Source organism: Lineus longissimus, chromosome 6, assembly GCF_910592395.1.
Source record: "Lineus longissimus chromosome 6, tnLinLong1.2, whole genome shotgun sequence".
NCBI classification, from domain to species: Eukaryota; Metazoa; Nemertea; class Pilidiophora; order Heteronemertea; family Lineidae; genus Lineus; species Lineus longissimus.
In genome coordinates, this window is record NC_088313.1 from 4,557,174 (window position 1) to 4,581,223 (window position 24,050).

Consider the following 24,050-nt stretch of genomic DNA (forward strand, 5'->3'; position numbering starts at 1 on the left):
GATCAGTCTCCAGGATGTGGTCTTTAGACGAAGGGCTCTATCATGCTGTTTGTAACAGGAGGATCAGTCTCCAGGCTGTGGTCTTTAGAGTTTGGGCTCTCTCAAGGCCTTTGTAACAGGATGATCAGTCTCCAATCTGGTCATTTATCTATACTTACCATAATTTATTTCATACCTTCTAAGTTTTATGGCCAGCCATCTGTGACTTGTGTAATGTCTCATAAAGTAATCGTCTTTCCTCTTCTAGAGTTATGTCGCAGCCGATGCACCAAAGCGGCGCAAGTTAGCTGTGCATATCGAATCGTCAGCCCCAGCTGATGAGTCTGATGCAACAAAGACTGAGAATGACGAGGAGGATCCTGCCAAGGACGGCAATAATCTTTACCCTGTACCAACACTAAAGGAGGTAAGAATAGCACTTTATTAGCCAGTGCTTTGTATGGTCTTTCATCCAGTTTAGATTTGCCCTCTACCAGGTTTCTGAATGGACTAATGGCGGGCCGTTATGTGATGTATAAGAAAACGATTTATTGAATATGATATTTCAGAAAAGTGCAATGTGCAAAAAAAAATTCTCTCTTTGGAGTACTGGGCAATATAAATTGGTGCCATTTACAACCTACGATCTTATTTCAAAATCCAGTGATTCTACATTGTTTTATTTGCGTTTTTCATGAGATGTGTCAGAATTTGAGAAACGCGGCCAAGTTTACTGCCTGTGAGAGTATATCTTTCCGGCCCCCGAAAAACCTAGAAAACGATGTAAGACCTATACTATTCGATCCAAAAATGACCTCAATTCTGTGAGTTGATATTATTCAAAATGAAAAAGTCCACCGTAATGTTTGCAAATCAAATAACTAACATTCCTGGTGATATCTTAGCTCGGTGGACTTTTTCCATCCGATTGGTGATTGTTTTCATTTAACTTCGGATTGCCGCAGCATCCACCGATTTCCTACTCCATGAAGGATCTTTCGAGTTCTTCCTTTATCAGAGATAGATACTTTTCGGCCAGTTCATCGGACACAAGCATCTTACTGTATGAGAGTTCCCAGTGAAACAGAGACGAAGAATTGAGACGATGAATGTCGTGACAAAAGATAGTGAATCCTGTGGTACCAGTTATCAACTCTACCTCATGTAAACTAACTTTTCCTTTTTCGAGCGAATTGGGAATTTTCCCGAAATTTGATATGTAGAACAGGTCCTGTGCTGGGTAACCATAGTCACGGTAATACGCTTGCCGGTCCGACATAAATTTCTTATAGAACTCGTTGTATTCTTTTATATGTCCCAGAGTCGGTTCGGGATCGGCTGTAAGTTCCCGGGTTTCTTTCTGGATGGAGGCTGCGAGCTTCCAGAGAGCCTCTTTACTATTACAACTCGCCATTTTTGCCGGAATTATTATGTTGTTACTGAGTTCAGCTACCCAGACACCGGCGTGGAACCCAGGGAGTTTAGGTTTTGCATAAGGCCGCATGTCTGCCGCGAAGGGGGATTGCAGTGACCACCCCTGGTCAGAGAGGAGCCCTAAATCAATTTGCAACCTGTACAATGCCATTGCATGTGCAGCAACGCATACACTGTTCAATGAAACATCATGTTGGGCCACCTCATGCAGCAGTTGTGAATTCTGCTCCTTGTCCAAAACAAAACCTGTTAATCCCGAATAGGGTTGTGGGTGACTCGGCTTATGCATCTCAAGAAATTTAATCAAAAGGTCTTTGTGAGTATTCCAGTCGTTAGGCTTTAGGTTGTTAGATCTGCTATCTGGATACTGATCTAAAAGGTCTTCGCGAACAGGAAGCATAGGCAGACTTTCTATGTTATCATCTCCGTCTTGAAGCAAGGCCTTTTCTAGAAAGTAAGCTAGATCAGTGAGCACATTCGCTTTCAGTGTCTTTCCGTCAAACGCACATGTTTGAGAGGCGATAATTACCGGATAGAGAAATCCACGGTCAGAAGTTTCAGGCGTAAGGACTTTAAATCGCATAAGCAGTTGCCCGTACGTAAATCTGTTTTGTTCCGCTCTTGCGATAACGGCTCTCCGATCCGAGGTCTGGAGAATCTCATAGTTAGGTGCATCGGCAACTTCGGCGAAGTAGTTCTCACCATCCTTCAAGGTGACAACCAGGCGAAAGACTGTGTGTCGTTTCTGTAAGTTCTCAAACGCTTTCCTTATCTGTTCCGGCGTCAACTCCATCTCCGATCTAAGGACGGCACAACAACAGAAAGTGGACCATCCGTTCTCGCGTCCAGTTTCAAAAAGGAAATTTTCATAATTCCCGAGTTTCCGCCCGATTTTTGGTTCCAGCTTGTCGTTACGTCGGTTGTTATTGGCTGTGGAACTCGCTAATAGACGAGCGGGAACGACTTGTCTCATGTTAACCTGAAACCCTAGCGGAGCCCATCTTGTGAAAGAGGTGGACGTCTTTGCCATCTTGGACATTGAACGAAACATTGCGGCAGGGTCCTGAAAAGAAAATATAACAAAATACAAGCCGATCGGCGTCAGGTTCACAATGGGATTGGTTTATAGGGCCCAGGCCACTGAAACTCGGCCTGAGTAAAGAAAAAAGGACAAACACAACAGAGCAACTCCCTTCTCAAACCCAAATGTCATGAAGTTTTCAGGAAATGTGTTATGGTGTACTTATTTCGTTTATGGCTGCTGAATTATATGGTGTACGGCAAGGCAGACGGCACCGGTAATTTAGATAAAGTGAATTAGACAACGGTAATCTAGACAATGATTATTTGAGATAATGGTGAATAAGATAATGGTAATCTAGACAATGGTCATTTTAGACAACGGTAAAGTAGACAATGGTAAAGTAGACAATGGTAAACTAGACACAAAGATAGGTTTATTAGACAATCCATTATGAAAGATTAGGGAAGATCTTTATTTCGGGAGTTGTCTTGATCTTAGGCCTATCAGCACAAATTTGATTAATTGACTGTTATTTCTTATATAATGTACTTGAAATGTACAGGCAATAAAATAGCCAGTTGATACCAAAGGGTAACATAGGTACAATCATATAACTAAATAATGCAGGTTTCTGCGTCCATTAATGAGTCATGGTTAGGTTATAATTGGAGCATTTGTATTCATGGAGGTTGCAGCATATTGAGGATAGGATTAGAAATTGTACCAAGTACTATTACAGTCTATGTAAGTGCGGGTATGCTATCCTAGCCGTCTCTGCGTTGAAGCAAAAACCGAGTTGTGGAGAGCATGGCCTCAGTTAACATTAGCAAGGGTAATCTGAAGAAACTCGAGTCGACACAGGGCTCATTGGTTAAAAGATGTTTTGGCCTTAGCAAAAGGCACAGACATAGTGCTCTTATTCTAGCCCTTGACATAGAGAAACTGTCAGAAACATTAAAAAGCCAAACTGTTGGTCTTTTCAGGCGCCTGGTTAGCGTTGACTGCCCGGCTAGGATCTGGTTTTGGCCCTCTGACATGCACTCAAAATCTATTTCATACGCTGCACGACACGCCTAATTTCTAAGATTCTTTTTATCCATCAGTGTTCTGTATACGCACTGACACAGCACGTGCACCATGTACATTTCTAAAACACGTCTTCAGCTGGAATTACGCATGATCTCTAGAACAATCGGGAATTTCTATTTGTCAAACATTGTCGTCCTTTACGCACATACTTTCAATAACCCAATGGGGAGCTAGAAATGACAGCGCTGATATGGAAGGCTTCCATAGAAATACAGCTCTTATCATTCTGTACAAAATTAATACACTATCACGCCACATTGGCCAATCGATCGCCACGTGGTCAATCACGACTGATGTCCATAAAAATAGACGACCCTAACGCTTTTTGTTCTTTTCTTTTGCGAACACACAATGAATGAGAAATGATCACTCGTTCGAGGGGTTAAAAGACACTCGGGGTGTATTTGGCAAAATACATGCCATGCCAGCAGTGCTACTGAGTGAGCTAAACTGAACAGTTCGGAAAGATTGCGTCTAAGTAATCATTTTGACCAATAGAAATAAATTAGGTTCGTTTTTCGTCTCACTTGAATACCCTCGATAAAACTGTCTTGGTGGAGACAGGGATGGAAAACTCAACAATTCGGGAGTCGATTTCTAATCTTCCTTTTAACACCATAACAGGGGGTTTTCTGAAATAGTACAAACATGTGTCACAATCAGAAACAGTACATCACAACCATACTTGTAGTATACAAATGTCCTCAAATTTGTCTTTCCTACAACATGGTCTTACACGGAGAACTAAAACCTACATATTACTGTCACACAGATCATTGAAAGCAGTCCTAAATATTCTCACAACTTAGTACATGACATAATGATATTGGAACCGTAAAATCGCTGGGAGACGTTGCTCCTGTACACAGAGTGCATGCTCAATGCATAGATGTACGCATCGCACGAGGCGCGCGCACTCATCGAAACCTCTGGCGAAGCATTCAAGACAACGGACAATCAAACCTTGATTCTGATGTACACCTTTAACTATTCTGAATGACAGTGGGCTAGGGGTTTCTATACATATTTTGCTTTTACCTGAATCTTGAAACCTCCCGATTCAAACCATAAAGAGTTACAAAAAAACCACAAAAAAGAGGGACGAAGTCCGCGAAGACCTTCCCTGACAAATCGAAATAGCTGAAGCGGATGTTACGTCATTGCAACTCACGGACGCGGGGTTGTCTCAGCGCGCGCGCGCAAGTTAAAGTTAGGGAGGGAACATGTCAAAGGTGACGATAGGCAAATAACTGGGAAAATAGGCGCAATATTCAAAACAGTCTGAGGCCGACAATTCTATTGAAACTCCCGATTGTTGGGATATACGTCACATAATTGGCATTATCATATAGCTCAATAAGAAATGCTTTGCTTGATGAAGCCAGTTTTGCGAATAACGTTCTTTAAGACGAGTATGACAAATGCAACCCAAAAAACTTATCAAAGTGATTTTTGTCCGTCGTTGCTTGGAAGTTTGGTCCCTGCCAACGTGTGCCTATCAGCACAAATTTGATCAATTGACTTATTGACTGTTTCTCAGGTAATTAAATTTAACACCTTCATAACAAATTTTGATTGGGTAATTGTGAAATTTTGCTTGGTGCAATTAAACTGCAATTGTAATCCCTATAATCAGGGCGTACTGGGTCCCCTTAGTCGAGAAATGTGCTGATGCTTTGGGATACTCGCCATCTCCACGCATCACCATTATTGACTTTGAAGCTGCCGACCTGTTAGCTCTGCGAAATGTGCTTGGAGAAGACACTCAGGTCCGTGGGTGTTTCTACCATCTTTTACCCCAGTAGGCCTACATGGCGGAAAATACAAGCCTGACGATGATCCCAACTCCAAAAATGAACACCTTTCCTCATCTTTGATATATTGGATTTGAACCTCTTCAAATTGTCAAATTTACCTATCCTTGTGTCTTGATTACCATTGTCTAATTAACTGTTGTCGAGAATAACCATTGTCTAATTTACTTTGTCTAAATTACTGTTGTTTAATTTACCGGTGTCTACTTAAACATTAACCTGGATTCGAATTACACATGTATATGTGACGCTGGTGGGCGCTGTTTAGGAGGACTGATAACGGAAAAAACAAAGGTAGATCCGCGGCATACTCATAGAAGTATTACGAAAATCAATGACGCGATTCAAAGAATTAATTTTTCGACGTCGAAATTATCCTCAAAAATAAGAAATGAGTTGCGATGACTATACAAAACGTGCACACATGAATTAAAGAGGTTGAATAGCGCCTCCAGAAGCAAGCAACAGCGCCACCCGTAGCAGAAATAAGCACTGCTTAGTGACGTCATGGTTTCCATATACGGCATCTCATTTGCATATTTTTACAACCTTATTTACTACGAGTTATAAATATGCCAGTAGCACGTGTATCATGCCGGGCGGCGCTGCCAGGTGTTTCCACTATGGGTTACATAATCGGCTACAAAGAGGCCAGTGTTCTAGTAAATGAAGTTAGCAATGATAGCGAAAGAATGTTAGTGTATGTTACGCAGTCAATAGCGATAGTAGTGAGTTGGAGAGAGGAGAAAATGGAAAATGGAGAGAATAGTAGTATGGATTTCGAGTCGCCGGTGGATTCTGGGCCGGTGGAGAGCGAGGCCCCTGATCCGAACAGTACAGAAGAAATGGAGCAGCATATTATCCAAGACTTGTTTGACAACCATGACGACTCAAGATATTTGCCAGAATTGCCGGCAATGAACATGAGTGAAGAGGAGATGGGGCCATTCCAGCCAAGTGACCTGTCACTGCTCATGGCGAATGTCGGAGCCTCTAGAGACGCTGGTCTCGTCAGTACGCCAACGGCATTGAGGTGTTCCCCAAGGGTGGTGCAGACGCCAAGACGTGAGACTAACACCGGCGCGGTGACAGCTGTAGCAGATGGAGCCACGCCACTAACATTTTTCAAGCATCCGAATGGTACCTTACAGATCCGCAAGGGGCGCGTTACCGAAAATGTTGCAAAAATCAATAACGTGATCGTAAATATTGTCATATTTTTCAAGATGAGAGTATGTAAATGATACGCAAACGATAAACCAATGAAAGGCCAGTATCTATTGAACCTTACAAGTAATTTGGGGGCCTTGAAACTCCTTATATTTATCAATGAAACCTTATTCCCGCCTAAGGTTTTGACCGGGCCGTCCAAAACTCCCCATTTTTTGGCGGGCCCTTTCCTTTAATCCTTGCGGCGCCGAATTTCCCAATTTGATGTCATCCCCAGCACAAATTCAATACATACCCTTTGTACAATTAAAATAGGGAGGGCGATATTTGCTCCAAGTTCAGCAAGTACGCTATCGTTTCAATAATCAAGTGTTCCAGTGCAATGTCACTACGTCCTTTTAAAATTGCAGTAATAAAGGACGCATATGATTCATTATACTTGAAATATGCAGACAATAAATATCCAATGAATAACATCAAAATACTTGATTAAACAATAACAGCAGATGGCGTCAACTATGCCACGTATTTTGAAAATGATGACTTGACTTATAAATTGTTGAAGTATATTTTTCAATGTTGAGATAAATTTGACAGAGTTGCAAGATTTTTTGCGTGTTGAATTAATTCCTAGGTCATGTGACTTTGTTTGGTCACGTGAATGTTGCTAGATTTTTCAGTGTTGAACAAAAAAAATGTTGCGAGATATTTTTGAAAGATGTTGGATGATTTTTTTGAAATTGTTGAACCATAATTTTGAAATTGTTGATATGTATTTTTGAAAAATGTTGCATGGATTTTTGAAATGTTGGATCATAATTCTAAAATACCTTGGTACCGTAAAGTCAACTTTTGAATGGAAAATGCATAAGCCTCGTTCTGAGAGCGGAGTGTTTTGGACACGCAACCAAGATGCTCTACCAAAGTTCCCTCGGGTTGCACTAAAATGTGGAAACCATGCACACGTCACGTCAATGGAATTTCGGCTCACTTCAGAAGTTTGAGGCGCTCAAAACACTGCTTCAAACACAAATCAGTCAAGGAAGCATCAACCACCCTAAGTTTTTTAATGAGCACGACACATATTTGCCGAGAAAAACGCTCCAAATAGCCCATTTGCGCGGATTTTAGCATCACTTGAGCGAGCCGATGCGGACTTCCTATGCGCGCTGTACAAAATGTACATGTCTCATTTTCTGTAACGTTGCCGTAATATAATGTAAACAATGGCGCTACCGGCGCTCCAGCCGGGCCGGCGATGGATGGAATTTGCCAAATTCGCACATATTTAAGTTATTTTCGTGGCCTATCTTTTTAAGTTTGAGGTATTTTAGAATAGAAATTGAACCCTCGGCTTCGGACCTTGGTTGAGTTACCAAGACACTCTCGGGTGGAGCTAAAATTTCGTCCAAACCCTCGCCTGTCGGCTCGGGTTTGGACTGTATTTTAGCTCCACCCGAGAGTGTCTTCGTAACTCAACCAAGGTCCTCCGCCTCGGGTTCAATTCCTTAATTTGAAATTGTTGAGATGTATTTTTGAAATTGTTGAACCATAATTTTGAAATTGTTGAGATGTAATTTTTTTAAATGTTGCACGAATTTTTTTAAATTGTTGAACAATACTTTTGAAATTGTTGCCACGTATTTGAAAATGATGACTTGACTTATAAATTGTTGAAGTATATTTTTCAATGTTGACATACATTTGACAGAGTTGCACGATATTTTTGCGTGTTGAATTAATTCCGGTTTGGCTTGCCCGAGTCAACAGCTGTGATTGTGATTTCATTGCTATGATGATTTTTAGGTACAGTACAACCTCTCTATTGCGGACACCAATTGGACTTGGCGTTGGTGTCCATAATGCAGTGGTGTCCTTATCACATTGGGTGCTGAGCGTTTTTTCGCATTTTCGCCCGTTTGCTGAGGTTACACCCTTTTTTACTGTTTTTCAAAGAATTGATAAAAATAATAAAGATTTCTTCCTGGAACTTACTGTGTTGTTTCATGATGGAGATCTTCGTCATTCAGTACCCTAGCGTATATGTCATGGAGTGGCGGATATCTCCATTATTCAGCACCCAAGGTGTTAATAGGGAGATTATGCCATTATTGTCCGAAAAGTGGATTCATGTGTATTAACATGGGCGCCATGAACCCTGCATATTTACATATTCCATTTAAGTGCAAATATTAACGACATTTTTAGTTCAAATTATTTATGATTACTTTATTGCAGTACCCTGTGGTATTTCTAGTCCAGGTCATATTAATTTGCCGACATTGATTAATGCAGGTTGTGTTCATAACCTACATACTGCATAGACAGCGTACATCCTTAATTAGTTGTATAAAAGCATTTTATCCACCGACATATGTATTTTGAAATGTGCCGAAAGTGACTGTCGAAAATATGGCGAAACACCCAGGCTTCTACATATTAAGTACAACTGAAATTTAGCCCCATCTAATCCCCTCCCACCCATGGCCATGTTGGTTCCTGGTATGGATTACCAAGCCAAACCATTATCCTCACAAGAGCGATAACACAAGATCGGGTAATGCACATAGTACATTAGAACCTCCCTTAGCCGACACCTCTCTAATAAGGACACCCTCTCTATTAAGGACACTGGTTTTGGTCCCGAATTGGTTGTTACCATTCAATTTTACCTCTCTGATCAGGACACCTCTCTATTGAGGACAGTACTTTTCAGTCCCAAGGGTGTCCTTGATAGGGAGGTTCTACTGTATTTGTCAAGATGCGAGAGATACAGATATTGCTATTGTGTTGTGTTGTTTTATAATATTATCAAATTCTCTTTTGCGTTAGTATACTATAGCTGCCCATAGCCCATTGATGTACAATGAAGCCCCCCTCCATCACTGCTATAATGGGCGTAGAGGTGTTTCTTATACTAGAATTTTAAAGACAGACCTTTTCCAGATACCACTTGGTGGAAGGCACTCGAGATGTCCGCTGTATGCAGTGATGCATTTCACCACTCGACCCAGATAACTCTCTGAATGTCATACTTTCAGAATCTGCTCCAGTGTATAAATTGACATGGTTTATTTTTCTTTGCAGCCTGTTCATATAGAGAATGTACCAGCCTTCAAGCGTACCCTTGGATTGTTTCCCCTCCCCAAGCCACACATGGTTATAGGCGAGTCCTTCTGTAAGGCAAAGCTCTGAGAAGAACATGGAGCGTTTTTCGGTCAGGAAACAAATTCAGACACAAAGTGAAAATCGAAAGAGAAACTCAAAATAGATTACTAGGGTGGCCTTATGTCCCAAAATATCTTATTTCTGGCAGGGTTGGCGCTGGGATTTAATAGGCTAGCCACAGGCAATAATTGAGGAAATAAGTGAAATTGACACCAACATTTGTCTCTGTGGCTAAATGAAAAATTGAAAAAGAGAAGAATTTGACACATTTCTTTCACATTTCCAGTATCTGTGGCGAATTAGAATTTTGACCCAGCGCATGCCCTGTCTAGTATGGACATGTGGCAGTTTTGACCACTGTTTTTCCAGAATTTTGATAACTTTACATAGTTATAACTTTACACTGAAGTTTTGAATGTCTGTAGTTACTTGAAAGTTAATGGATAGCCTATTAGTTTGTGTGTGATTACAAAAAAAATAGGCTTGGTTGATGTATAATGAATGGTAGTTGTTCGGTAATTGTAACCCTGAAAATATTGGTGGCAGTTGATGAAGCCAATGGCCTTCATCTGCTAAATAATGGAGCCTGAAATTGTCGGTGTGGGTCGGGAGTCTTGAATGCCACACTTTATACACCTTTCCAGAAATGGGGCGCCGAGTGTCCAAAATAGTGATGTCATAAGGTGAAACTAGGCCTTATGGTGGAGGGACAAACGAGATAGTCATGGTTGACCAACACACTTGAATGCCTTTAATGACGGACAAGGGGGAAAAAGTTAGTTCCAATGCAAGCCACCAATTGGGAAGCATGTATATGTGCAGGGCATTGTTCAATGCATTTACTATAGCGGGGCCTGGTTGGTCAAGTTTTGTCGCTGATACTGGTATTTTTTCTTAACTTATATAAAGTCTATTGACCTGGCACCAAGTAAAATTGGTGCCAGCGTTTGTTACAAAACCAACGCTGGCACCAAACAACTGAGCCCTGAACTGTCTATAAATCTTTTTTTAGCTCAGCTGACAAGCTGAGCTATTCATATGAGTAAATGGTAGAATGAATGTCCGTCTGTCTGTCTGTCTGTCTGTCTGTCTGTCTGTCCGTTAAACAGGCACGTTTCAAAACTATGGCGGATAGGCGATTGATTTTCCCTCTGAGGCATTGAGACCCTTCAGGACTCCTGAATAGACCAAATGTGGGTCCGGCAGGATGAGCGGTTTGGCCACTAGGTGGCACCGAGCGAAATTTTCCAAAAACTTTGCCAGCAGCTGATTTCTCCTAATTCTTTAAGTTGGGGATCATGAATCAAATCTAATCTTATAGAGCAAAGCTTTCTCTTTCATTATCAATAGGCGTGGTTCATGAATTTCTCACCAGGTGGTGTTACTGGCGCAATTTAGTGAGCACCCCCAAGAGGAGCATTTTAAATTTCGCGCGAGTTATCCCACGTGCAGCGAACGTCACGTCTCGGAGTCTGCGCAGTTCAGACGTAAGGAGACCATGCTATGGAATAGATCGCGTTCTGTCAATTCGGAGGTAAGTTCTCATTAAATCCACAATTTCATAGGCGATAATATTTGGCTGCTTGTGTTATTGCATGTTGATGACATTAGGGAAGGCTTGGATTGTTTAATTGGATGTGATTAATTTGAAATAGTTCGTCGACGATCGTTGAAAAACGATCTGCGAAATGCAGCTTGGTCTGAGAAACGATGTCAAAGTCCGGCTTTAAATCATGGATTACTCAACAAATAACTTGTCACATAGCAGAACTAATGTGAATAAACAAGACAATAATAAACATCGTTCTGATATCATCGGGTAAGGTTGCCAATGTACAAAAACAGTGTAATTGAGGATCCACTCCGGCGATTTGAAATGTCAACAAACAGTAAATGCGATAGCTGATACACACTGACACATGCACACTGTACATAGCGCAATGCTTCAAACGGGGCCGATTCATCACTCTTATCACAATGTATTCTCAATGAACTTCCTTGATCATTCGGCCCTAGCGCCTTATCAGTTGTTGTTGGCCTTGTATTTGATTTAAAACTTGGCTAGCTCAGCTATCTATCAAAATTAAAATGTTATCTCCTCATCATGTTTTGCAGGAATGATCTGCACTACTGCAGCTGCATTTGAACATATTTGGTGACCACATCACAGATGACCAAGAGAGAGGATCGAGCTATGACTTTGCACATCCCATCGACTTCGGTGTTCACCAGTGCAATCATCAGAAGAGCCATTCAATTTTAGTATTCAAGTGTTTCATTCTGTAATACTTACCTCAAAATTGACTCAATAAAGAAAACCGCATGTGGCAGTTGGTTAAAAAAATCAAGTCTATCTGTTTAAAGTTTTTACTTGCTATCAACATTTCAATGGTGGCATTCTGCTAAGGTTTGTAAGAGTTTCACTTGACTTAAGCAGGGTGTACACTAGTAAAATATTAGCAACATTTTTACAACAATTTTGCAACAAGCCCTTCAAGGCCCTGTGTACACTAGCAACAAAATTGCAACAAATTAGCAACATTTTTACAACATGTTGGTAAATTGTTGCAAAGTTTTTAGTGGGAACAAAGGGAAATAGGTATTTTGGAGGGAAAATGGATGATTCCAAGGAGAGAAGATGTGTTTTGAGTGCTTCTGCAGCAATTTTAGCTGTCATTGTTGAGAGACGGAAGAGGCGGCGAAATAACCAAAGAGAATATGGACCAGGCCCTGGATCAAAATGAGGGTAGATCATGGGGCATACCACTGCCTGTTAAAGGAGTTGCGGCTGACTGACAAGCCGTCATACAAAAACTTCTTGCGAATGGATGAAACTTCTAGAAAAGGTTTCATCACCCTACGAAGCAAGACACTCACTTGAGAGTTGCTATACCTGCTTCTTGTTCAAGTCACATGACCTCAGGTAGATCACATGACGCAAATCCTATTTCTGATTGGCTGAAGAGTTTGCAACATTTTTACAACATGCAACAAAGAATTGCATTGCATTTAATTTGCAACAATTTTACAACAATTTTACAACAATTTTACAACAATTTACAACATGTTGTAAATGTAAGACGCGTTTTGCTCTGTACACACTACGCAACATTTTTGCAACATTTGTTGCAACTGGAAATGTTGTAAAAATGTTGCTAATATTTTACTAGTGTACACAGGCCTTTAGGCAATAATAGAGTTGGGTAGGGCATTTTGTTAATGTTACCCTTTTAGTTAGGGAAACTGGTGCCTTCTGCATTAGGTGGACCCTACTTGCTCATCTGTCAGACCGGCCTCACACGTTGGCAGTAGAGTTTAAGGTCCAGTCTGCGAGATTTACCCATTTCTACCCAGCCAAAAGCGGGTGATTGGGCTAGTCTCTCCATGTGATTCAATTCGCATGGATTCTTGTGTCCTGTGCTGAAAGGCTCCCTCCACAAGGGCAGACTACATCCGGTGGCACTAAAGTGTGGAAGAAAGACAGAAGACGACCAATTTGCGAAAAGGATCATCATCATCATCATCATCATGGTAACAGCTGAGGATGAATCATGTTGCTGTGTGTAGAATTGATGGTCCAATATAGGTTAGGTTATCTGTTTGCGCACACATTGCAAGGGTGGAGCTTGCTTGAAGTAGATTGCGCCAGTCTACCGTAATTCACTGTTACACATCCAGAAGCTAATATCCTTAGGCTTTGAGTCCTTAGTTTAGTAGAGTTTGACGAGTAATGTAATATATACGAACAACGCAGCAACAACTCAGCTGAGCGCCAGGCCCTTGGGCCTCTTGTTCTGGATAGCTTTGTCTCGTTTTTTGTTATGGTTTCTGTCAAATGTATCTGAGGGTTCATGGCTTTGTTTTTCTCAATTTTGGGCGGAAATAATTAAGGGGCTTTCAAGGTGTTCTTCATGAGGTTGATCTCCTGCACATGATTCTGTTAGCAAAAATATATAAGGCGAGCTTGTACATTTTTAGCTCAGCTGACTAAGTCAGCCGAGCTTGTCAAATAAGTTGTTCAGTGGCGTCCGTCTGTCCATCCATCCATCCATCCATCCATCCATCCATCCATCCATCCATCCATCCATCCATCCATCCGTCCATCCGTTAAACTCATGGTGCACATTTTGTAACCGTAAGACCTAGAGACTTCAATTTTGCATTTCTGGATACTTCTGGTAAAACTCTACTTTCAAAACAAAATTTGTCGCTATTCGACCTACTTCCTGCGAGCGAGAGTGCATGAAGGAAACTGGCCTATATCGGCCTAGGAGCAGCAGAATTAGTCGAAATATGCTCTAATATTAAGATAAAATTCTTGAAAATCTATTTTATTGAGAAAAAGTTCAAAATTTTAACAGGAGAGGGCGCTACCTGCCTTTTAATTATTTCTGCCGATTCAAATTCCCGCCCGATGACGTCAGCCATCAATGAAGTCTCCTATTTGCCAGTTCTCAAAACATGGCAGCAACACAACAAAAGCAGTAGCTCCAGGAATAAATCACTGTTCACTTCAGCTTCGTAATCGATTGTACCCCCACTTTATTGTGTTTTGTGTGGTGTTCCTATTCAATCAACGATGTTAGGCCTTATTATGTTGGTTTTAATTGAGAAGGTGCATTATAAGCGGCGTGCGAAATACCGAAGCGGAGACAAAATGGCGGCATGTTGTTTACGCCATGTGCAATAATCTTATTTGGAACTCAATGACACTCAAGTGCCCAATTTTCTGCTTAAAAAGGAGTCTGGTAGGCGATATTATCACTAGTTCGTTTCAGTGGTAGTCATAAGGTCTTTAGGGACTACTTTCAGAAATTAGTTCTTGAAAATTTGGCCACATTTCTGTGAAAACGATATCGGAAGTGCATGCTCTGTTCGCGATGACATCGCCGATGTATTTTGAAGTGGAGAATTCCCACAGTATGTGCAGTGAATCGGCATGATTCTGTTCGCCTATTAAGTTTTAGTTCTACGATTCTTTCATGAGTAAAAAGTAGACATTCTAAGCAATACAATAATGTCACTCCCATAAAAATTGATTGGAAATTGAGGGAGCTACGGCATTCTGTTCGGCAACTGGCAGCGCTGAAAAAATACATTGCATACTGTACAATACCAAATGGCACATTTTAAAAAGCGCTCATTGGACAACGTAGGGAATCACCAGAAATGACGTCATCGCTGGTCTAAATAGAAAACTACGGTGGCGCAGTAGAGCACAAGAAAAGGTTTAGCATTAACTTCGTCATGCAAGCTTCAGCAACAAAACGATTTCTCATGAATGATTTATTTGATCATCATCAGCTTGTTTCCCCTGATAGAAAAAAAAAAGATTTACAATTTCCATCAAAGTTTTCTATTTTGTGTATAGTCACATGTTATTTAACTGGCAAGGAGCCAAGCAGTTTTGAATATTCGCGGGAAAATACTTCGTACTTGTAAACGAGGCTATGACAATGAGTATCCTCATTCATGGCATAAACTTCATGTTTCGGTGAATATTTTCATACGATGATTTCACCCGAATTATGGTCAGGATTGAGGAATGAACAGTGGCATAATTATGTCAACCAAAAACATTGGTACCGTAGTGAACGCAAAAGGATATCAAATACATGTACCATGGAGCATGCCATTTTCATGCATAATGAACTAAACACCGGGAAGATATAAAATGATATTAACTCAGCTGAGCGCCAGGACCTTGGGCCTCTTGTTGCTATTAGTATTAGTCATGTTATATCAACCTGCCTAACACCAATTGTGTAAAGTGCTGCAGCGTCCAATAAACATCAAGTCTGTTTGATTTTAACCACAGCTGTCTGCAGACAAGTGGGCCTTTTATCACTCATTGCAGTAGTAATCATAATTTAGATACAAACTGATCTTCTCTGGAGCACGTCAGGCGGTGACCGTCAGTTATGTCACAGGTCATATGGGCTGTGTAGCATGTCATATGGGCTGTGTCGCAGGTCATATGGGCTGTGTCATAGGTCATATGGGCTGTGTCACAGGTCATAATGGGCTGTGTCACAGGTCATATGGGCTGTGTCACAGGTCATATGGGCTGTGTCACAGGTCATAATGGGCTGTGTCACAGGTCATATGGGCTGTGTCACAGGTCATATGGGCTGTGTCACAGGTCATATGGGCTGTGTCACAGATCATAATGGGCTGTGTCACAGTTCATATGGGCTGTGTCACAGGTCATATGGGCTGTGTCACAGGTCATATGGGCTGTGTCACAGGTCATATGGGCTGTGTCACAGGTCATAATGGGCTGTGCCACAGGTCATATGGGCTGTGTCACAGGTCATATGGGCTGTGTCACAGGTCATATGGGCTGTGTCACAGGTCATAATGGGCTGTGTCACAGGTCATATGGGCTGTGTCACAGGTCATATGGGCTGTGTCACAGGTCATAATGGGCTATGCCACAGGTCATATGGGCTGTGTCACAGGTCATATGGGCTGTGTCACAGGTCATATGGGCTTTGTCACAGGTCAATGGGCTGTGTCACTGGCCATATGGGCTGTGTCATAGGTCATATGGGCTGTGTCACATCCCTAAACTCATGAAGCTTGACTTGTGAAACAGGACAAAGAGTCTTCTACGTATATGTTACCCTGTTCTCATATTGATTATCATGTAAAATATTGGAAGTATATCAACTTCAGTCCTACCCAGACTCGACCATGTAAGAAAAATTGTTATAATCTTTTATTTACAATTATTCTGTTATTTGATTTTAGTTGATTGTACAGTTCTGTTTTCTTTTGTGAATCTATTGGCGGGTCTAGAAATGTTAAATTGACTATATGATGTCAATAAGGGTAATGTTCCGTGACACATTGACCTGGATTTGTCAGTTATTGGCTCGATGTCAAGTGTAAACTATAAGTCGTGGTTTACATATGATTCATGTTGTTATTTCTTACGATTCACGAGTCACAAGGCACTTGTCACACACACGTTTGTTATATTGGCTTGAACACATGATGTGACAGAAGGATAACGACGACGAAAAGTGACATCATAAATCCCATTCAGCCTACTCTTTGGACATGTAGCATGTGACAATGTGAACTATAGTCGTATTTCCACCCATCAAATCCCCCATGTCTTTTGCGCTTACACCTATGAATTGCCGTGTCTAAATAGACCCGTGTGTCAAATCCCCGTGTCTATTAGCCCCATCGAGCTCGATGGGGCTAATCAGGGGCTAATTTAGACGGGCGACAGATGGCGCGGTGGAACTACGACTTTAATGTAAATCAAGGGTTTACACTGGATTTACATATGATTCACATTATTACTCATTGTGATTCTACATGTAACAACGTGAGCTCTACGTGTATTCAGCCTAATTCAACCATGTACAGACCTTGACATCTCTTGATTACAACCAAATTCCCCATCAACCTGGCAAGCTATTAAGTAGCTCCAATTGCCTCCTAAAATTGTCATGGCTGGACCTTAATAGTACTTTAGTCTGGTGTACTGATAACTCTATGTTCTGTCTCTGTCTTAGGTGGGTAATTTTACACTCGCTGTCATTAGCGAGGTTAAGATCGACCCGGACTCCGAGAATGTGGTGATTGCATTCAGTCTCCGACATCATCAGTTCAATGAGGTTACTCAATTTAAGACCAATGGAATGCGGGTCTTCAAATCGTAAGTGTCTTCTGACTATGATTTACTTGTACTTCCCACAGCAGTGAATATATATGCAACTGCAAATGTTCTTTGTGACTTCCGAGACTGACTTGGCATTCTTCTCCATTCTGGTTCTCGGAGTCAGGGCTGATCTTAACCTCCCAGTATTATGCTTGTCTTGTCAAAAATAAGAACAAAGGAATCAAATTAGTTCAAGGTTCATTATGTTCTGTTTAGCTGTCTTATCTTATATGAAATAACAGTAGAATCTGATGAGGTGGTTAGGTTAGAAAGGTAATGGAGTATTTCTGTTTGCCTCCTAAACTGCAGTGATTGGGTGTAACTCTGCAGTCATGCGGAAGTGTTCTGTCTTTGTCTTGGGTGGTTTTCTTTCCGTTAACGTTACATAAGAGAGGTTGCACACCGTCCCAACTCCCATTGCTGACTCCAATTTCAAGTTGGAGTGGGTAAGGGAGTCAAAGAGCAGGTTGCGTTCATCCCATGAGAAGCGACTTGGAATGGCAAACTTTTGTCAACGTAATTGCATTTGTCCATGCCGCCACGTGTCAACAAAAGATGAGTGGCATAAAAACTTCCAAAATGAGGCAAATGGGAAGCGGTGGTGCAGTGGAAGAGAGCTGGGCTCATGATCAGGAGGTCGTGGATTCGACTCCAGGCCGAGTCACTGCGTGGTTCCCCTACTGGTCGAGTTCAAGTGAGCGCCTTGTGGTCATTGGGAAACCCCTGATTGATTTCTGTGGAGACTGGCGTAATAATGTGATATCCCACAGCGCTTTAACAGTTTCATTACCGAGGAGTTTATAAAAATCCGGGACATTATTAGTCTCCGCCATCGGCTGAGACTTTTGTACTAGGGTATTATTCTCCTCAAGTTATTCTCCTCAAGAAATTATTCCAGCAAACTCTCGTCTCCAGGTGAAAGCTTCATATGTACATGAACACGGCAATGCATTGCAAAACATCGATAAAACGAGGGTGTCCATGAACTAAGAAGTCAATCTGGGTTACAGCCGCGAAAGTGCTATGGGCATGCATAGCGCAATACATGTAAATTTTTAACCAATAAACCTCGCCATACCGGTTCGATGACTGGTGCCCCGCGTTATGTGTATTACATATTGGCTGCACATATGGAGAAACATAATGGATAAAGACCAGGGACTAGTCTACACCATCGAAGCATTTTTCTATAATACCGGTAAATATAATATAATATTTGGAGTTTATGGGCTATGAAATAAGAAAAAACGGCAGTGAATTAAAGCGGCTGAGTTTCAAGAATGTGTTCTTCCCTTCTGGACACTTATGTTGCCTTGATCAGTCTTTTTTCGCACATAAACCATCGCTCCGCTGAAGTGAAAGTGCGATGTTTTTGTTTTGTTTTTGTCAACATGCATGGCTGTGTGCATTCACGGCTGATCATCCATGCACTGGATTTTGGTCGGAGAGCATTTTTAGTTCCTGGACGTATAGTTAGTCCACGTTATTCGGTGAAAATGTGCTGTAGGCCTACCGACGTGGATCTATAGCACTTTCCACAGTATGTGGCGAATTTAAGTCGGCCTGTGGCTCATATCTTTATTTACCTCTTGCAGTAACCATGTCATCGCCGCCATCATCATCATCATCATCAGCTTCACCCTTGAAGATAACGTACTCCACAACCACAAATTACACCACCCCTTCAAAGTAAACTTCATCACCAACTTCAATGACATCATCCCCATCACCCTTGAAGAGATCGTCCACAAGCTCAAATCACACTACCCCTTCGAAGAAAACGTCGTCGTCGTCATCGTCACCAGCCACGCCAAGCAAACAGGAAGTTGTCGTTGGAACGCAGCATAACAACAAACGGGCCATTTCAACCAAATGGCAATAACAACAATAAAAGCCACCCAAACATTTTCGGAATGAGTATACTGCAAACCTAATCGCAATCATAACTATTGTCAATGATATATATTGCTTGAAATACACCAGCAATCAATAAACAAAATTAATATTATTCATTTTTATTAGCTCAGCTGACAAAGTCAGCGGAGCTAGTAGAATAGCTGTTCAAATGGTGTCCGTCCTGCAATCCATCCATCCATCCATCTAGGGACCCATCTGTGGACAAAATTGGACATTTCTGATTGAGAAGGCCTAGCCACTTCGTTGACGGTGCTAAATTAGGAGTTGCCCAAGGTGAACTCAAAACACGAAAAATCAGCGCGATCCGACCTGTATTAAGAGAATGAGGTCATTTCGCGTTTAGATTTCTTTCCCTTTGTACCTCGGTCCACAGAGCAAATATTGTTTTCAAATGTGGCTGAATATTTTTTAATATTTTTTCATTTTTTACTTTTAATGGAATTAATATAGTTTTCACCGCCAGTTGGCGCTGCAGGCACATTGACTGAATTTTGGCGATTTCAAATTTGGCGGTGGCTCAACTTTTTGCAAGCAGTGCCGCTGATTGGCCGATCGATAGAAGAGATGCCACCATTTAAAAATGGCGGTAGTCGCTGCTTCAATGAAGAGGAGTGAACTTTCTCATGTTCAATCGGTTGATACTCTTTTAATCAACATGACCATGTACCTGAAATTTGTTTAGGTACTGAAAAGAGTCTATATAATTCAGATTTATCGATAGTTTTTTATAATATTGCGGAAATTTTGTGCACAAATTAGCGAAAGTTGGTGCTCGTCTCATGTCATTTTAGAGCGAGAAATTTGTTTCCGTCGATCTCTCCCACTGAAAAATCGCTTGCATAGCTTCGAATTTTTGTGAAAATAAGTATCTGAACTTGGTTTCAAATAGTCTAGAGAGTTACCTTTGTGGTGATACATATGGTATGTGATAAATATTTGTGGAATTTGTGAAATTCGGTTTTCAAACGTGCCGATGATGCAAGCGATCTCGCGTGAATTTTGCAAGTCCTGATATGTCGACCGGGTGTCAAAAATCACTCGCCTAAATTCAATTCAAAGATCAAAAATAATATCTGAACTTAGTTTCAAATAGCCTACGCAATTATCATTTCGGTGATATATAATGCATGCATGTAATAATTGATTAATCTGCCTAAAACGCGCTATTAAAACGGCGAAAGATCGTGATATTCTGATAAACACTCTGGTGGCGGTCGCACTAAATAACGACCGGTAGGGCCCGGCGTCTGGCGGAGAAAAAAAGGTTGCGCCCGGAGGTTGAAACGGGATTTTTATGCACTTTTAACTGTATATATATGTTGTTTGGATGTATTTCTAACAGTTCTGTAACTTTGATGACCAAGCTTGCGCCCAAAGTTGGTAAAATTGATGCTTGTTTATGGACTGCGCTAGCGACCGGAGAATTCGCCGTCGGCCATTTTGGCTACGGTCCCTGAGTTGTTGTGGTTGGCAATTTTGCAACAAATTTCGCCATTTACGTTTGTTTACAATTATTTTGAAAGTCACATTATGACATCGTAGTATGAATTCCACTGCAGTTTCGTTACGCAGCAATGCTCGTGTTTTTGGTTTGCAATCCTGTACTGTCTGTACACTGCGCTGTGCATGGCTGTACTGTAGCTGTAAAAAAGACAAAAACCATAGCCTAGCCCTATAAGGCTATAGGACAGGCTTAGAGTATAACTCAACAGGCCCTCATGATTCATTTGATGGACACCTTATTTGATAGTACCTCATCATTAAGTCCACTAGATCCTGTTCTGTCACATGTCGTAGACGATAGACAATTTTCAAAATGTAGTACACCACTCGCTCATCTTTAAGCCCAGCTCTCGGCTCACATCATGTGGGCACGGTTGGCTGTTGAGTGTTATGGTTCAGTCTGTGAGACTAATTTAAAGAGGTTACACTTTTATTTTGAATTGGAAAACAGCCCACAGGACTGACTTTTCACTGAGTAATAAGTGTGCCCTTCGAAGGTTAAGTCTCTTTCTGGATTTGTTTCCATGGATGCCTTGTTCAGGATATCATCTGACCGATGCCTGATCAAGCACAGACTGTATCCGGTGGTGTACATTTCCCCGTCTATGTCACCCTTTTTTATTCAGTCAGTGTTAATTTCTCTTCTCTTTTTTTACAGATTAACTGTTGTTGGTTATTGCAAGAGGAGTCGTTGGCACATTTCAAGTCCAGGAAAGCACTTGCTGTTCCCACATTCAGAGTTAGGTGTGCTTACTCGTTTTACTGCTTTCCATTCCCGGAGAGCGTTATCAAATATCTGCCGCAAGGCAACAAATATCTGCCGCAAGGCGCTTCAAATATCTGCCGAAAGGCATCAAATATCTGCCGCACCAATAAAGTTCATTTTGTTAACCAACTCTTTATCTTCTTTTCTTCACATACAAAAAAGACCGTCCCAAACATTTGGCTGCATCCACTTCATCAATGTCCAGACAACAGTCGGTTCATTTGACCATTGTAAAGCACCAGGCCCCACCTCACAAAATACACTGTAATAATTATGTACCTTGTGTCCATGTGCATGTTATTAGTTCCACCTACGCTGCATGAAGACAAGGACTCCACTCTTTGACATCACGTACAACACAACTCCTTGACGTCATCACACACCCAACTACTGCAACGGCAATAGAAATGACTTTACGTCATAATAGCAGGGTGACGTCAACTCAGTACTTCAGCATGCACTGATATAGCAAGAAGGTCTTTCGCATCAGCACTTCTGCGTGCTAGACGTTATAGCTTCACGTTGCCTCATAATAACGGTACCGACACACACTTGGCCCTTGCCTTCACCTATCCATTTCAGCTGAGCGCCAGGCCCTTGGGCCTCTTGTTTATACATTCATTCCTTCCATTCATACGAAGCGCACATTCAACTGCGGCTTCACATCCCTTCCTCAAGGGCTCATCTCAAAATGTCCTTATGAAAAAGACGACATAATTCGGTCTCCCCCTTCACCCCTCCCCGCTCTTGCAACAAAACTAAACAAATGTCCCATAATTCTTCAGAACATAAATTTATATCACTCTTAACCCCCTCCCTACCACTAAGACCACATTATTTCGTCTTTTTCCCCTCCAATCAACCGAATCGATCGTCTTATCCCAACATCCACTCTCACCCAGACAATTTCTCAATCCCCCTTCCATTCACAATGCGAACAATACGCCTACAATGAGGCGGAGACTCCAGAGTCTGCTAAGACTCAACTGACAATTCTAGTTATGATTATTATATGACGCATCAGGCAATGGGTTGGAGTCGGAAATCGCTTCAATGCTCAAGCTGTTTTCACCGGAAGTCTTGTCAACTGATGACAGAATATGCGAAAAGGGAGCCGCCTCAGAGTGGGAGGGGCGACGGTGTGCAACCTCTGTATTATAATTGTCTTGACAAATAAGAAAATAACAACTCAATCAAATTATCAACTAGTTTTGCACAACTTCTTCCCGATTTCTCATATCTGCATGCATAATTCTCGAATACTGTATCTAGATTTCAGTTGTTCTCCATCTTGAAGTCCATGTCAGTAGAGAGTGGACTGCATTTAAAATAACCTTTAACTTCTATAGTGTTATGTCTTATATTTGCATTCTACATGTATATCAAAATAACAGAGAATCTCATCTCCTGTTTAGAACATATCCAACTTGAATTTAATCGGTTTTTTTCTTGCCTATCAAAATGAAGTATAACAATATAAATATACAGTAGAACCTCTCTTAGCGGACACCTCTCAATTAAGGACACTAGTTTTGGTCCCAAATTGGTTGTCTCCATTCAATTTGACCTCTCTAATCAGGATACCTCTCTATTAAGGACAGCACTTGTCAGTCCAGTGGGTGTTCTTAATAGAGAGATTCTACCGTATATGGGTTAATACCTCTGCCACATTTCACCTTTTCCGTCCTAAATCATCAATAAATTGTCGCAATTTTAAACAAAACGAGTCCTGAGGAAAAGCTGACTTTGCTCATTATTGGCTCTTTAGACAATATGTTTGCGAGTTTTACTGAAGGAGGAAACCAGGCAAACCGTAGGAAACCTATGCTGTCCGGCGAAGAGACGACGCTTTCTCCATCATATGAGTACTTGGGAATCAAATTGAGGGTGCCAATGTTTTCATTGCGCGACTCCGACAGCCGTTAAAAGGCGGCAATTGATTGGTCAGTGAACAGGCATTTAAAATATTATTGATTACCAAATCGACGAAAAAACTTTTATTGCTTGTCCTATTCCTCAAAAGCGTTCTTGTTCATTGCCTCTTGATTGAGCGCTTCAGGTTGTAAAATGAAATCACCCGATACGATGTTCATGTGGCGAATTGTCGACGCTGAGTTGAGTGGATGTCATTGTGGGTGTGAAGAAAATGTGAAAGGAAACAAAAGAATATAATTATTAAAAATGTGTGAAAAAATAACGCCTTGTTTTCATTTCTGTTATCTCGGGATATAATGTTGCTATGTCGAACAATGGACTTCTGGTGATGTAAACACTGATGGTAAGCCTGAATCAAATGCGTTTTTGCCTCAATTTTTGATCAGGAAAAGCGCTGGGATGTCCAGTACATCTTCAAGTGATCCTGGTTTGACCACCCCGGAGAATCGAAACTCTGAACTTGGAGCGTGCTAAATCCAGGTCCGGAATCATCTCGTATTCCTGAAGGCCGAGTGCCTTGATGGTGTGTCTAGGAACACAATGCCCCTCCCTTCAAAGAGACGCAATAAAATT

The 24,050-nt window shown here is 41.4% G+C and overlaps 2 protein-coding genes across 5 annotated transcripts in view; one reads left to right on the forward strand and one right to left on the reverse strand.

The window, feature by feature from the left end:
* Positions 1–23,722, forward strand: part of LOC135489677 (insulin-degrading enzyme-like) — a 47,454-nt gene extending 23,732 nt beyond the window's left edge. For 2 of the 4 annotated variants that reach the window (XR_010447193.1, XR_010447192.1), the window contains exons 25-27: positions 248–406; positions 9,598–11,212; positions 11,794–15,718. Coding sequence is in view for 2 of the 4 variants with exons in the window: in XM_064775152.1 (XP_064631222.1) it covers positions 248–406; positions 9,598–9,705 (267 nt within the window). In the remaining 2 variants the exon portion in view is untranslated. Of the gene's footprint in view, positions 1–247; positions 407–9,597; positions 15,719–21,434 lie in introns of those variants that run through there. The other 2 variants (XM_064775153.1, XM_064775152.1) reach the window with 2 other exon arrangements.
* LOC135489678 (uncharacterized) lies at positions 432–6,904 on the reverse strand. The gene is made up of 2 exons (XM_064775154.1): positions 6,806–6,904; positions 432–2,476 (listed from the first exon to the last, which is right to left on the reverse strand). Exon 2 carries the CDS (start codon positions 2,462–2,464, stop codon positions 959–961), a length of 1,506 nt encoding a protein of 501 aa, XP_064631224.1. The 5' UTR covers positions 2,465–2,476; positions 6,806–6,904; the 3' UTR covers positions 432–958.
* Positions 23,723–24,050: the final 328 nt, after the last annotated feature.